This window comes from Haliotis rubra, unplaced genomic scaffold (assembly GCF_003918875.1).
Source record: "Haliotis rubra isolate DU_JTF1 unplaced genomic scaffold, ASM391887v1 Scf1054, whole genome shotgun sequence".
Taxonomy (NCBI): Eukaryota; Metazoa; Mollusca; class Gastropoda; order Lepetellida; family Haliotidae; genus Haliotis; species Haliotis rubra.
Window position 1 is genome coordinate 88,057 of NW_025764953.1, and position 17,144 is coordinate 105,200.

Below are 17,144 nucleotides of genomic sequence, written 5' to 3' on the forward strand. Positions count from 1 at the left end.
CCATAGTTTAACGTCTTTTGGTATGACGTGGCCGGGGATCGAACCTGCGACCTTCCGCTGTCCAGGCCGCAACTACTACACCACGGACGTGGCCTGTTGAAACCTAAGAACTTTGGGAAGGGTATGAAGCTGACATATCAAGGTTATCTTGCTTTAGCAAAGCCAATATTTACGTACCTCGAGTGGATCCAACATGCCTTTTCGTGTGACAATTATCTGTTTGGGCTGCTCCTCAACTGGGAGGGATCGAATCAGAGCAGCTACTTCCTCGGCTGTCTTCCATTTAGCCAGCTGGAAGAAAACAGCATACCTTGAACAATAGTTCAAACTCTCAAAAAACAATGCATACAAACTATCAGCAGACTGGCAAGTTACCACAACTTGAAATCAAACATTAGCTCATCTCAAATCAAAATTTCATGCAGCTGTCACCAAGGTTAGTTTTGGTTTGTCGTTTATAATGCCACACTCAGCAAAATACCCCAAATATGGTTGTGCCCGAGGGATTGATAACATGATCAAAGATCCAACTAACTCACAGAGTCACCTTTTACAACCAGGGGCCTGATTCACGAAGCTCTCGTAGCGCTACGACTGTCGTAAGTCTATGTTACAGTATAGGAGGTACGCCAGTCGTAGCGCTATGATAGCTTCGTGAAACAGGGCCAGGCATATTTTGTTGGCACCAATTCTACTGCAGTATCCAAAAGGGCAACTCAAGCTAGTTGGGTATCAAAATATTAAATGCTGTCCTTTATAAAAACCACAGTAACGTGATCATAGCATCATGGTGAATGTCTTACTGCCTCGCTACTGACATGGTTTACAAGGATCACTTATAAGCATATGCACAGCAAACATTACCGCAACTTTGACAGACCCCGCTGACAAAGCAAGAACCCAGATCAGGAGAATCAGAGATTTAAATCCTTAAGCCTTGGAAGGCAAACAAAGAATTGGAGATTTACATCCTAAACCCTAGGAAGGCAAACACTCCACAGCTACTCAATAGCTTCTACATCCTGTCTTTGATGAAACAAACTTGTTTCTCACCTGACCGAGACGTTTCTGTCCTGCCCACACAGAAGTGTGGATGATCTTGAGGAAGAGCTGACCAGTTCTGGGGTTGAAGATGAAGATAGCCCCATTGATGGGCTTTGTGGTCAAGTTACCCTCAAATGTCTGAAATACACAAAGAAAATATTAATCAAACACATAAACTTAAAAAACAGACCTTATGTCTAAGTTCACTGCACTGTCTCTCAGAATCCACTTGACCTCAACGATAATCGGATATATGCTTGTCAAATGTATCATCATTGAAATTAACAGTGCGGCTTGTAAGATGAAGAGAGTAAATAAATGTGACTGACAGTAAATGTGAATACTACTCCAACTTTTACATGTTTACATCCACATTCGCCAGAGAATTACTTCTGATAAGACCTTCCTTACTATGTTTTTATCGAAATGAACTAAAGTAAATCGGTGAAAAACCAGCCTGTTTTTCTAATAACACATTTCTACAGTGATAGTGCAGCTCAAACACAGAGTTAACTGAGAAATGAAATACTAATTTTTCTGCTGCTATTGGTTCACAATGATAAGATATGATGCAAAATCATCTTGTTCAGGTGGGCGCAAAACTGACACCTCTTCGTCCAGGCGCATACACCTAAGCAGTCTATGCACTACTTGTGTGGGTCAGCTGCAGAAAAATTCTTACGACACTTGTCACAAACTTTATGTTTCTTAAAGTTTTATCCTTGGGTTTATCCTTGCCCATGGTGACAAAAGCAAAACCACAGACAAAAAGGACAGCCAAGCAACATGTCTGCTCACACACCTCAGTGCGACAAGAAAGAGAATGATCAACCGGAGGTTGTGCTGCATGCTTTTAGCAAGGCTCTGAACCGTCCGAGAATGGGAGCGGTGGGGAGTGTACGGGCGAAGGACTTTGCTTAGCAGCATTGTAGAGAGTGCAGTACAACACGTGAGATAGGATAAGTTTTAAAATTGATGCATTTACATCAACCACTTCACCCCAACTAAAGAATATTGCTTCTTATTATGTTTCTTGCTAATTATACAACAATGTGACATCGGGTAACTAATAAAGTCTGAAATGGACAATCCAGTGACTGAAATCATGAGCAACTGTGAAAACAATTCAGGTACTCATCCACACAACAAAGATGCTGAGCCTGGGACCTATCTTAATGTAACCTTGAAGCTTCTATGAAGCTTGTCAAGACACTGACCTTGTGGATGGTGACTCTGTATACATTGGTGTCATCCACGAACCAGATGATCTGGTTGGAGAACAGCTCTCCGTAGTTCTGGGAGCTGAGGTACGGCTCAGTGGGCTCGGAGGAGTACAGTTGGAGACCCTTCCTGATCCTCTCCCTCAACACATACAGGGCTGGGTTGGCCTTCATGATCTTAGCCAGGGCCTGCTGAATCAGGGGCTTGCAGCCAGGGAACCAGTTACCATAGGCACTGAAACACAAATGTTAACATCAGAAAGTTGGCTTTTCTTACTCTCCCAGGTCTGGTACAAGTACCAAATTGCAAGGTCATTGGGATTGAAAAAGCTCTTTGTAAGGTTGTCATTTTGTTTGTTTGGGTTTTTATTATCATCAATTTGATCTTACCTAAATAAATCAGTGAATGAACTGGTTTCAACAAACTCTTTGCAATATTCAAGCCATATTCCAAACACTTTAAGTGTCAGCTTATTTAGGGATGATAGTCTGAAGTGACATAGGTCAGTCTTTATGGTGAAACAGTTAAGCAGATAAGTGGTATCTACTGACATTGATACCCTATAGGGTGCCTATTTATTGAAGTCATTCATAGGAATCTGGAAGTGATCTCTGGAACTTTCGTTATCATCCAAGTCAACATATGCAGTATCCCATACTCAGTTAGCAGAAACCTCACAGTTAATCAGATATGTTGTCTAGTTTGTCATCACTGATATCTGACTGACTGACTGAGTTTGGTTTTACGCCGTTTCAGCAATATTCCAGCAACATCACGGCGGGGGACACCAGAAATGGGCTTCACACACTGTGCCCATGTGGGAATTCGAACCCGGGTCTTCGGCGTGATGAGCCAACGCTTTAACCATTAGGCTACCCCACCGCCCCCCTGAAATGATGAGATTTCATACCTGTGTAGGTTGTAGGCCAGGTCGACAGCGATGAGGAGCCCAGTGGGTGATGGGTAGATACTCATGTTGTCTGTGGTATAGTCCAGGAACTTGGCTCGAGCATATCTCTCAATGTCGTGCGAGTCGTAATCTCCCCATCTCAGCTGTACGTCAATCCAGTATTTCTGGGTTGTGGCTCCATCCATTACATCCCTGTGGTCACAAGCAGGTCAGTTAATGTTGCCCCTGGTCTGGTAATATCCATTATGACACACAAGGTGGTTTAACCATGTAGTGGTTGATACAATACATAGAAATTAAAGAATCGGCCAGGTCACACAGTCGAAGTAAACGTAGGCTCAGTATTATTCGTTACACTGATGTACTGAGTCTAACAAACCCTAATAGAAGGTTGCGTCAGCTAACAATTTCAAATTGACCAATGAGAACACAGCTTCCCAAATCGTGAAAGTTAACACTCGTACATACCATATGAACTTTTACCTCAAAAACATTTGCACTCGAATCATTCAGAATGCTATTTTCCACACAATCGCTTCCGAGTGATACACGCCAGTGAGTAAACAGTCGCTGAAAATAGCGTTTTCGTCAATATTCAAGGATGTCATCTTGCGGAAATATAAGCTAATAGTAACCATGTCATTAGAAACCCCTAAACGTATATACTGCAAGTCAGATATCTGTGTTTTATGCAGATTTTCGTTTGTTGAGATATCAGGGTCAGCACCCGGAGAAGAGAAAATCTGTCTGATTGGTTAAATCAGTTCGACCATCTTGAGTTTTACTGGACGGTCATAGGTAACTCCAAGGTTAGCTGAGCGACCTACTAGGTACTTATAATGTACAAAATAGGATCGACATGCACAATTAGTGTCACCTACTGTCAAACACCTAAGTTCTCAATATATCGCATTATGGGTACCTGATTCGCAATCCAATTTATTTGCTAACACACAGCCCTAACCAAACCACAATGCATCTTAGGCTTCATGAAAATTATGTTGATGTTCAGTTTACACCTTATTCAAAACTGGGTAGTTACAGCCTTTTTGATGTGGTGGTGGTCGAATTGGGTTTAACGTCGTTCTTGAGAATATTTCGCTCATATGACGACGTGCATGCGTGTGTATGTGTATGTGCGGCTGCATGTACTAGCCCAGACTTAAGCTGGTTTTATAGTGCTAGCCCACCGAGATATCATGCCACAGTGAAGCTTGAATACCCTACTCAGACACATTATACTGACTCCGAGCCGACCAGTCCTTGTTGTACCCATAAATGCCGAGCGCCAGGCAGGGACCAACAAGTACCATATTTTGACGTCTTTTGGTATGACGCGGTCGGGGATCGAACCTGCGACCTTCCGCACTCCGGGCGGACGCCTTGTTGATGTAAAAAATGCATACCTTGAAGTACTGCTGTAAAGGTTCCCATGTCTCGCATGTGATTTTATGGGTGCTTTCTGTTTTGTCATACCATTGGTACTCAAATTGGAGTCGGATGGGAAATACAAACTACATTTTCTAAGGTGTAAATTTTGGCAACACATTCAATGAATGATGCTATGACTTACTTGGAGTCTGCCAGAAGAGATGGTTTGGAGACGTTCCACTTGTACGCAGCAAACAGCAGGATGTCAGCACAGGAGCTGTTCATCTTGTAGGACTTCCTGGGATGGATGGTCTCTTTCTGTACCGTCTCAATCTCCAGGGCATCCAGCTCTTGATCAAACACCTGCACATCGATACTAGTCAGTCCCAGCAACACATCACACTCAAACACTGGCACTTTTAACAAAACAACCATTGCCCCAAATATGAAGAGACTTGAAGGTTCACTAAGTAAAAATGTACTAAATGTACTGTTGACAGCACTATCAAACACATCTTACTACATAGTTCACCCATCTTACATCACATTGCTTTCAATATCCTAGTTATAATGAACAGTTATTGTTAACTACATCTGCATAGACATTCTGCTTAAAAAAAATCAAGGCTCGTGATCAATGGAAAATCAGGATTGAAATATGACCAATGTAGCCAAATACAGCCAAGGGGAGGCAACTCTGCATTGTGGACTGCATTGTCATACAAATCCAACTTTATATAGTTATATTAATCAATATTGTGTTTACTGGACAACTGGATAATGGGCCTATGTTTGCAAACAAATCACCAAACTGACCTGACAAAGATCCATTACAACACTTTCGTGTATTTTCTGCCACAAGTGAGCCCGGAAGATCTGGATAAGGGAGATCTTCAGAGTTGGGATCTTGCCGTGCATGAAGATTCCTGTCAGATCGAGTTGCACCTGGAAACCTACATACACCTGGAACACACATGGAGATGAGATGATATTTATAGTTATTACATCACCAGACACGCTTCCTGAAACAATTCAGATTGGCAATTCTGCGAGTTTGTAAATTGGATCCTTGTTTTGATTGATTGATTGATTGATTGATTGATGTCACACTCAGCAATATTCCAGCTATATGGTAGTGGTCTGTAAATAATCGAGTCTGGACCAGACAATCCAGTGATCAACAGCATGAGCATTTGTCTACGCTATTGGGATACGAGGACATGTGTCAACAAAGTCAGTGAGCCGGACCACCCAATCCCGTTAGTTGTCTCTTACAAGCATGGGTTACTGAAGGCCAATTTTAAGCCGGGGGATCATTGTGAAAGATATCAGAATCACTCTGTAAATTATCACAGACATGCAGAATGCAAAGTAGAGGAGAAATCACTGTGTAACTTGACCTAACAACAATTAGATGAAAATGTAAGTATCAAGTTAGTATTGCCTCAATAGATACTCACATTGGCTCTGTTGATAGTTGGTGACCACCACAGCGTGAACCTACGGTTGGGGATTTGGTTCAGACCCGATCTCTGGGCGTTGGTCAGCTTCTTATACTTCATGGACTCCTCAAAGCCACTAGCCTTCTCCCTGGAAGATACAACACATAGCAATTACATTCCATGTTCATCTTCAGGAGAAATGTCATTAATCTGTCATCATCAGCCCTCACTCCCAGTATAACATAAATTACATAAATATGAGTGAGTGAGTTTAGTTTTATGCCGCACTCAGCAACATTCCAGCTATATGGCGGCAGTCTGTAAATAAACAAGTCTGGACCAGACAATCCAGTACTCAACAGCATGAGCATCGATCTGTGCAATTTGGAACCGATGACATGTGGCAATAAAGTCAGCGAGCCTGACCACCCAATCCCGTTAGTCGCCTCTTACGACGGCATGGGTTACTGAAGATCAATTTTCTAACCTGGACCTTCACGGGTACATAAATATAACAGCAGCCTGTAAATAATTGAGTGAGAATAGTTTTACCCCGCTTTTAGCAATATTCCAGCAATATCACAGCTGGGGGACACCAGATATGGGCTTCACACATTGTACCCATGTGGGCTTCACAGAATCGAGCCTGGGTCTTCGAGCCTGGGTCTTCGGCGTGACAAGCGGACGCTTTAACCACTAGGCTACCCCATCTCCCATGTAAATAATGGAGTCTGGACAAGCCAGAGATTAATATTGCGAGCAACATTGTATGTCGTCAGTGTACGAGCATAAGCAATCCCTCAAATCATCACGCCTTAGTATCTCAATCCAATCAATCCGCTATCAAATGATCAATTTTGGGACCTAGGAAAGATTTGGAAGTCTCAATATCCTCAGGGACCTTACTAGATGAGACCCTTCAAGGTGGGGAAGTATGTCCCCTTGAAAAGAGTGTGTTCTTGGATTCCCTCCACACCTCCTAGGGCTTTGATCAGCAACTGATGTCATGATCAACAACCCATGCCATCAGAGTACAAATGACACCCAATCAACCAAATGACTGAGTCTGACTTGTTTGAGTGGCATTTTAGAAGTTGGACGTACAATACTGAACAAACTTTATGGATAACAACTTCTTTATTTCGTGAGTGTGACGTTTCAATACAGATTCTTGTATTGTTGTCAAGCGGGAATGAATCTGACCATACAATACATTAAGCCTCTTTGACTGCTAGGCCTACTGAAACACACAACAGACACTCCAGTTCTATCTGTCGATGCATCCATCCTGACTGACTTACCAGAAGAGACCCTCCCAGGTGGGGAAGTAGGTCCCCTTGAAGAGCGTGTGTTCTAGGATGCCCTCCACACCTCCCAGTGCCTGGATCATGTCTGTGCGGTAGTTGTTCAGGTTCCACAGCTTGCCGTCGTGGCGCTGATGGGTCCACCAGAAGGGGTTCTGCTTGAGGACCTGGTACTGCTTGAAGTCTGTCCTTACACGCCAGCCCTTATCGTAAGCAAGGGTGTGACGATCTTTCTGGAACAGTGTGTTTATACGAGGGATGCCACGGTCCCAGGAGTCCTCCAGATCCTCTAGTGTCAGACGTCTGAAACAATATTTCATCAACATCACCATCAGGTAAGAGGAGAGAGATGCTGCATTATTATCAATCAAATAAATCAGTGTGTTTATTTGCTATCAAAAGTATTTCAGACATGCATCTGACTGTAACATTTATAGGAAGAAAGAAGATGTAACACAGGTAACAGAAGTGGCCCCTGTGAAGAAACCCACTGTGATGGTGCAGACAGTCCCAGGATCAAGTCACACAAATCTTGGAATTTAACCTATTATTTGCACATTGTGGAAAGCAAATCTGTGTCAAAAACCTATTTAAGTCTACTAGCCTGAAGATGGCACCTTCATAATGTTTTGTGTTTTTGAGTCATCATATAGACTAGTGTCAGTTGAGCTAACTACACTACACGGAATTGTACTACACTGGGTCATCAGACCAGAGGCTGAAGTAGCAGACATCTTGAAATGTTTCGTTTGATAGTTTCTTCAAACAAGCTGGTAATGAGCCAGCTATATCATGGAAGCCTGCAAGTTACAATCTGGACCAACAAACTAGTGGTTGTAACATTTCACTTTCTTATTTACACAAACCAAGCCACAAAGTGTGACTCCTGGAAACAGTTTGCTTATTATGACAAGCATAAGAGTGCGTCTCCACAATGTACTGAACACATGAGATGACCAACACGGCACTCACCTGTTCTGAGCATTTGCTTCCTGTCTCTTAAGAGCGTACTCTGCCCACACTCGCTGGGAATCAATGAACTCACTCTCCCATGGCATGATGTATCTGTAGAAAACAACACAGAAATCATCAAATAATACAATCAAGCTGCATTGTTGGCTTCAATATTCCAGATATAAAACACTCAAATCTAGTTGGAGAGCGGCTCGGATTGAACCTCAGCCGTACATTGTCATTGAATTGAAAATTTTAACTATCAATTGTATATTTATCATACTTATCCTATCTCATGGAGTGTACTCTCTCTCTCTTATATTCGACTATTGAGTGGTGCTCCAAGACGAGAATGACTAGACAGGAGAGTCACGTGACCAACTGGAGAGCATGCAGCATGCTTCTCAGGAGGCTGCCAGGCTGTCCGGGAGCAGTGGGGAGTGTTTGGGCGCAGGTTCCAGACAGGCCAGAAACCTTTGTTTACAGTTCGTTTCCACTTAACAGTCCAATATAAGAGAGAGTACACTCCGTGAGATGGGCTAAGTTTAAATATTTGTGCATTATTAACAATACAGATATTGCTTTTTTGAGAATGTGATAAACTACTTTACTCTTTTGACCCATATATGATCAAATGGAATTTGGGTACCAATTACTGTTCAACTATACAATTTTGGTATGAGTCCAGTCAAGTTTGATCTCATCATACTGACTCAATCAAAGAGATGAGCATCAGTTTGCACCCTGCAGTGTGTTAAGTTACTTTACACATGAAGAGAATTAAGTGAGTGAATGAGTTTAGTTTTACGCCGCACTCAACAATATTCCAGCATGGGTTGCTGAAGACCTATTCTACCCTGGATCTTCACGGGTCTGAAGAGAAATAAGCCAGGCATTAAGTAAATAAGCTTTGCCAAACAACTATACTCATAACAACAAAGTAAGACTCCACAAGATCACATACCTGTACAAGTTTGGAATGAGCTGATCTTCATCGTGACTCATACCAGAGCGGAAGTGAGTGATGCCTACATCTGTCTGTTTGGACCATCTCAGATCAGACTGGGGGATCAACACGTGACCCATGGACAACATGCCCAGGCCTCCAAGTTCCTTGGGTGTGTAGAACACCACTGGAGGGAAACGACTGGGCATTTTGGAGTTGAGACCGATCTTGATACGTGTCTGGATCTTGTTTTCACATTTGACTAGCAGATCAAGGAGTTCCTGTGTGTTCACAACAGCTTCACGGAAATATGTCATCAGACCAATGAGTGCTGTGTTCCATTTGTTGACAATCTGGAAGATGATGTCAGAAAGATTTTAATGAAGGCTGTGAGAGAAGTTATACAATCATGATTTGACTTCATAAAAATACAGGATGAATTGTGTTATTTAATCTACTATAATCCATCTACATTGTGGTAGAGTTTACTAGTGTTGGGAATTGGTTGAAATATCACAAAACTGATTATAAGTTCCTTACCAAAAAGCAAAAACAATTAGCATCATTTTTCAGATTTTCCTGTTCAGATAAGTATAAAGAAAACACTTGTGGTTCTCTGTTGCTATTTTTTTTTATTTAGAAACAGCACAAATGGCATTAGCAAAAATGTAATTTTTAGAGTAAAATTGATATTTTATACTTATCCTGACTCATGCTCTTTTGCTTGTCTTCTTCTTCTTGCGAACATAGTGGAACACTTGTATCTCCTTATTTGAAGCTCCCTTCAAAATAAAATCACTAATTGGTACTCACCACGAGTTGCTCCCCTTTGTCTCCCCTGGCGGGAAAAGGTGTCGCCACCCTCTGGCCATGTGCTCCACTCTCTCCTGATTTAGCGAGCCCAACACTTGAATTTACAGGGAAATCCAAAGTGTTATGTGGGGAGGATGGGAGGAGCTAACCTCATGAGTCAGGATAAGTATAAAATATCAATTTTACTCTAAAAATTACATATTTTCCTTATCCTGACTCATGCTCTTTGCTTGTAGCATCCTCACGGAACGGAGGTGGGTAACAGAATACTTTGGATTTATAATTAGTGATTTTGTATAGATATACTGTAATATCTCCCACGGAACTTCATGAAGCCTTAGATTTAGGATGTTTCCTGTATAAAAGAAAACCATAGGTTATATAAAGCCATTAAAGGGGAATTACATTATGAATATATTGAACAATACATATAAATTATATATATATATATAGGTGACTCTGATAGAGGCACTGAAATTGACTATATCCAAGTATATGCTTAAGGTAGAATACTTAAGCTGAACATATATACATAGCCCTAAAACTCCTTAGAGTTATAAGCTAGATGAGTATGTATAAAATACATATTAATCTTGTGAGGCTAATATTTTAACGCCTACTTGAGGGACTGTCAGTTGCTGAGCGAGGACCAGTGGTCCGAAATGGTGAATGCCAGAGACATCTTCTGTAGTGATGTCTCTTAGGTAGTGATTAGCAAATACCATGTTAGATTTCCAATAGCATCCTTCCATAATCGCGGTTCAAGGAACAGTTACCCGTAGGGCGAGGGTAGAGGCCAGTGCCCTGATCTCATGTGGATTTGATGCTGTTGGTGGGTCCAAGCCTGCTGCCTTGTAGGCACGGAGAATGACAGTCCTTATCCAAATAGATATTGTGGTCCGTGACACTTCTGTTTGATTAGAGGCTATAATGGGATGAATAAACGTTTGAGAAATCTTCTCCTTGTTTTGGATCGTCAGTAAATAAACTTTGAGCTCTTACCGGACACAGTGATAGGTCTTGTGTATCTTGTGATCCGAGAATAGAGGATAGCTACCGGATGTGGAATAATCTGTCTGGTTGACCTGGCAGTTGATTCTTTGCAATGAAATCCCATCTTAATCCGAGGTGCGCTGTGTTATGATTGTCATCAAACTGTATCTCTCAGAATCCAGAGCGTGAATTTCAGACATTCTTGCTGCTGTGGCTAGCGATAGCAGAAACAATGTTTTCTGTGAGAGAAATTCAAAGTTTGTCGATTCCAAGGGTTCATAGACCTCACTCGTGAGGTGTTGTAACACTACATTCAGATCCCAAGCTGGGCGTGGAACTTCCGCTTTTGGTCCTCCAATCGAAAGCTCGTAGTAAGGCCAGTAACTCTGGAGATCTTGTCAATTTGACACCCGTTCTCATGGTGATTACAGAGCTAAAAGCTGCAAGATATGTTGATATCGCTGAACCTTTTAAATGTTTGTTTTGGCGTAGGTAACACAAATAGTCTGCCACTTGAGGTTGTGAAAGCTCTCTTGCTGTAAACCCTTTCTTTGTTGCATAATTTTCAAACTGTGCCACTTGTCGCCGCACAAGCCACGAGTTGAGTAACGAAGGCAAGCGTGACTGCTTTTGCCGCCCTGGCAGAATATCCTCTCTTGTTTAAACACATTTGTATACAGTCCATACGTGTAGTTGGAACATTGCTGGGTTTCCGTGCACTTGTTTGGTGTGAGGATGAATTAACAGGTTTTGCGCTTGGGTAGCTCCAGTGTTGGTTGACCGATTTCTTGAATTAGTATGGGAAACCACGCTCTGGCCGGCCAGTAGGGCTGCACCAAAGTGAGTTGTAGGCTCTGTGTTTGTCTGATTTTCTGTAATACTTGAGGTATTATTGCTGGCGGCGGAAACGCTGATACGCATTGAGGCCTTCCCATGATAGACTTAGAGCGTCCGCTGCCCAAGCTTGGGGGTCTGGGACTGGTGACACTAATGTCGGTAGCTGATTGTTGAATCGGCGTGGCGAATAGGTCTATTAGCGGCGCTCCTAATTGCTTGATTATCTGTGCAAAAATTTCGGTTGATCATCCACTCTGTCGGTGATGGTAGATGAGGCCGAGAGAGAGCGCCTGCTAGTATATTTCTGGCTCCGGGAATGTGCACTGCTCTGACATGTAGATTTAGATCTTGTATTAAATCGAACAGTTGAAAGCTTAGGTTCAAAAGGTTCATCGATCTCGTTGAGCCTTGCTTGTTTATGTAGAACGCCACTGTCAATTGTCTGTATGGATCATTAGGGCGCATTTTGTAGAAATGTGCTCCAATGTAGAATGGCGCTGATTACAGCTTTCATTTCTAGACTGTTTATATGGAGTTTGCATTCTTGCTGATTCCATAACCCTGATATCGCGGTGGTTGGTGAGATGAGCTCCCCAACCTTGGAGTGACGCGATCTACATACAGATGGGTTTGTATTCCTGCTCTGCTAAACAAATCCTCGCGAGACATTCGATTTCTTGGTCCACCATAGTAGATGTGGTCTGAGATGTTTCGGTAGACTGAATGGTTGTACATCGCTGAGATGTGCGCTGATGAGGACCTGTAGGGGACGTAACTGTAATCTGCCTGTGACAGTCATGTCTTGGGCTGATGTGAGAAGACCTAGTAGGCTCTGCCATTGTCGCAGTGGTAACGGAGAGAGTAGAGCTGGTGGAATGGTCTGTTGTATCTTGAGCCAACGGTCTTCTGGTACCATAATACCGGTGGCGTATTTGTGATGAATCGAATACCTAGGAACTGTAGGTCTCTATGCGATGGTACTAGGTCCGACTTTATGTAAGTTTACTAACCAACCTAGTTGTGTTAGTAGCTTTATGATGTAATTTAACTGTAGTTTGAGACGCAGTGGATCTTGATCTACTTGTATCCCGTCAGTCGAGGTAAAACGCACTCAGCGTAGCCCTTGACGATGTAGAAATTTGATAATCGGTTTCGTTATCCTCGTGAATAGCCAGGGGCTGATGATATTCGAATGGGAGTACTTTCCACTGGTAATGTAGCCCTTCTAGAGTAAATCGTAGGTATTTCCTGAATCGGGATGAATGGGGATGTGCAAGTAGGCATCCTGTAGATCTATGCTGCCCATGTAGTCCATAGGACTAATCATCTGGCGTAACTGAGGTAAATGTATCATGCTTAAACTCGGTGGTTTCATGAGATAGTTCTTGTTGAAAAAGCTCATGTTGTAGATGAGTCTGTATTTCTCGCGTGGAGTTTTTCTTGGGAACTAGGAAAACTGGGGAGTAGAAACCTGGTTCGACGCTTGCTTGGTCTATTACTTCTATGGCCTGTTTGGATAGGAGTGATGAGACAGCCTCTTTTATCTTTGGTAGTTGCTGCTTTGTAAATCGAACTTGGGGGTTTGATTGTCAGCGAGGCTTGTCCTGTAGAGGGATACCAAACCGTGTTGAATAATGTTGGAGACGTAAGGATCTTGCAGTATTCCCCAGTTTTCCCAGTGTAGTTGGAGGCGCCCACCCACTTGAGCTGGTTGTACTGGAACGGCTGGGGTGGAAGACTCCAGTCGTTCGAACCTGTGTTTCAGCCGCCTATAATTGCGGGAACCTCTGGGTGTCCTGCCTCTTCCTGATCCTCCTCTATAGTTGCCATATGGGCTTAATTTTAAAAGAATCTTTACCTCTAGAGCTGGCTATCTTCCTGTCTCTTGCTCTTTGTAGGCCCGTGAACTTAGATCTGCCTGAGTATCTTTTGTGAAGTCTGACGAATGACGCTGGCTAGTGTGTCCATCGATCTAATCATAAGGACTTCCCTGGATCCTTAGAGACTTCCTTGGCGCACTTTGTCGCATTTCTCCGCACAAAGATGGATGTTGTAATGCACCACGGGCTGTATAAAGTGGGCTGTAAAGTTCTCCCCAATTACAGGAGGCGAGGAGGCCTTGACGACGAAGCCAAGGTCAGTGCTGCTGAAACAGATGTAAGATGATCCGCTAAAAACTGCTGATCTTTCTTTGCATAAGTAAGGCAGAATAAATCATTCTATCATCTTCCGTCGCGGAATCCGAATCTAGTAATAAGAGTCTCATTGATCGTCCTAGATCTATTTAACCCAAAGAACATAATGCCTGCGTCATGGTTTCTATATGAGCCAACTTCGCGATCATCCATCTTGTAAATCTTGTTCTTTACATCGCTGATGATCTTATAGTTCTCATCGATGTCCTGGGCCTTGTAGAAGGAGTCCATGTTATGTGGAGAACTCTTGGCTTGAAAGTTGGTAGATGTGGTATCTGAACTTTCGTGAGCTTTCTGGAAAGCTGCATCTAGATTCTGTGGCACTGCCCGCCAATCGGGTCGTCGGGGTAGAGTGATTGCATCTGATCATCTTCCTTCATCAAATACGCCTGAGCTGTATTGCCACTTTTAGATGGTGATGTGAGATCTAGGTTATTGACCATCCAATACCCAGATCTCTGCATCAGAAAATATGATTCCTCCATCATCCTCAAAACCATCATCATTAATAAATTGTAGATGCTCTTCGACCGCGGTAGCTGTCTGTATATCTGATGAGGTTTGTATTATCTAGTTGACTTGTGCGCCGCCTATGTGGAGATCTGATGGGTGATCGACCTGGTGATGAACGGAGTGGAGATCGCTCTATGGGATGATCTTCTCGAGACTTGTGAGGTGAATGTTGATAGCTTCGGCTCTTCGGCAGTCCTCGATGTTCTTCTAGACGATGAAGATCTGAATCATATGTCCTTCGCGAATGCCTTCGCTAAGCTTCATTTGGCGTCCGTCCGGGATCGATGATATGACCTTCGAAGGCTTCCGTGATGTCTGATGGTCTGAGTCCATATCTAGAGATGAAATCGAAGATGGTGATGATCTCCGCCGCTTTCGCTAAGGCCTTCGCTGAGCTGTACATCTAGGTCCTTCGTCAAGGTGGTGCGGGACTTCCTTCGAAGGTGACATCGCCTTTGGCTGCTACGTTGACGGGGTGCCTCTGGGGTGTTGTTCACGTTGGAGCCTTCGGCTGGTTTCGGATTTCTTGGCGCGAGTTTGTAGTGGTCCTCCATGATGTTCATAATCTGCCGCGATCATGTCTTCTGGGATGATCTAGACGAAGTCGCCGGCCGCCTTTTCTGCGATGGGGTTCACATCAATGACGCTGGCGACGCCGTGTAGAGGCATCAGGCTGCATGGAGATCTCTGCAGAAGTCACAGTCGCTGACACCGGTCGCTTCTTCTGCAGAAGTCGGGATGATTATCGGCTGATCATCGAGAGGCCCAACTCTGCTGCTGGAACGATCTCGGCTGGAGAAAGTTCTTGCTGTCTTCAGATTTCCCTTTGAAGTCTGGCGCTGCCCTGGGTGTCCTCAATCTGCGTTGAGACGACGATGAGGCCCTCTTAGACTTAGTCTGCAATGACGGATGTCTGGGGAGGCCGGTCGCTTTTTCGAGGTAACGGACTGCGCCCCACGTTCCTCTGCCGCAGGGGTCTCTAGCAGAACACCAGACGGGAGAGGGTCGATCGCTAGCAGCTGACTGGAAGGAATATCTGGACTCTCTGCCATGTTTTGCCCTTGTTTGCGTGATCTATCTGCAGCACGTCTTAAGACGCAAAGATGATATTTATTAAATGCAGAATGAGATAAATTAATGCAGTAACTGCAACGATGAATTAAACGCGACACGGGCGAGAACAACTAGGGCATATTACATGTGGATCGGAGGCAGAAAAACGTAATCTACAAATCGCACAGATTTTCATGAACGTAAAGCTAGCTGAACAATCACGTAATACACGTGAATAAACAGTAGAAATACGATAATTAATCAATACAAATAGTAAAGGATACTAGCTATACCTCTATAGTAACCTATGAGAGGTAAAAACTAAGAGATTATCAAAGGATATGTGTGTAAGGAGACACAAGGCGCTCTCACATCCTGTTCACTGGGCGAAGAAGGAGAGAGTGGAGCACATGGCCAGAGGGTGGCGACACCTTTTCCCGCCAGGGGAGACAAAGGGGAGCAACTCGTGGTGAGTACCAATTAGTGATTTTATTTTGAAGGGAGCTTCAAATAAGGAGATACAAGTGTTCCACTATGTTCGCAAGAAGAAGAAGACAAGCAAAAGAGCATGAGTCAGGATAAGGAAAAATTTCACATCCAATGTATCATAATACAACTTGCTACTTTAAGGTGATGACTAATATATCATGCACATACAGTTCCCAGTGTCTTCAAGAAATATTCAGTCATGACCTTTCAGTTAGTGAAGTGAGTATTCTAACAATAAAACACGTTTTCAGACCCTGACAACTTCGAAGATATGTTCCATCGTCAAGTGTTTCAAAAACTAAAACAGTAGTTCCACAATCGTCCGTGTTCGATTATGAGAAAATATGATCGATTGCTTGGATCTTTGATAACACCAATTAACTGGAACACCACTACTGGTAACAGACCCTGGAATTCCCCACAAGGGTCAAATACAGTTGCAACTAGACAGAATTCATTCATCAAGGTCAGTTTATTTACAAAATTAAATCCCACAGAAGAGAGACCAGACAAAACAGTGATTAATGTTATGAGGGTCCAGATACACAGACACAAGTAACCAAGACTGAGGATAACCACCAGATTCCAGGAGGTGCCTGACCAAAGAGCACTGGGTGCTTAAACCAGAGAATTTTCATGAATGGAATAAATAATTGTGTACTTTTCTATGAGTCCATCTGCAATGTTCTTGGCCAATCTAATACACAGTGAGACATTTTGGAAACATGTCATGTGTAATGTTTGTGTAAGAAAATATCTCTCAGACTCCAGGTGACCTCACAAACAATCAGATATATGCTTGTCATTTTGTCATCACAGAGATAAACTCTATCAACACAATGAAACCCCCAGTCCAGCACCATGAGAGTATTAAGTCACTGCATCTGACCAAACTATCCAGGGAGTCACTGACTATTGCAAGCATGTTTTGCTGTAGACCTGAGTTAACCTGCAACCCAAACAGAGGCAGCACGCCACAATAACATATTATGTCAGTCTGGGCTTATTCATGGGTGTTATTTCAGTAAGAGAGTGAATGAGGTTAGTTTTATGCCCCTT

The 17,144-nt window shown here is 43.1% G+C and overlaps 1 protein-coding gene across 1 annotated transcript in view; it reads right to left on the minus strand.

Annotated features, from left to right (window-relative positions):
• Positions 1-17,144, minus strand: part of LOC124276921 (pre-mRNA-processing-splicing factor 8-like) — a 54,508-nt gene that overhangs the window by 7,979 nt on the left and 29,385 nt on the right. Inside the window, 10 exon segments of the mRNA XM_046712588.1 lie at positions 178-291; positions 1,054-1,182; positions 2,262-2,499; positions 3,176-3,367; positions 4,749-4,909; positions 5,363-5,509; positions 6,007-6,136; positions 7,290-7,595; positions 8,265-8,357; positions 9,211-9,545. Coding sequence (XP_046568544.1) covers positions 178-291; positions 1,054-1,182; positions 2,262-2,499; positions 3,176-3,367; positions 4,749-4,909; positions 5,363-5,509; positions 6,007-6,136; positions 7,290-7,595; positions 8,265-8,357; positions 9,211-9,545 — 1,845 coding nt within the window.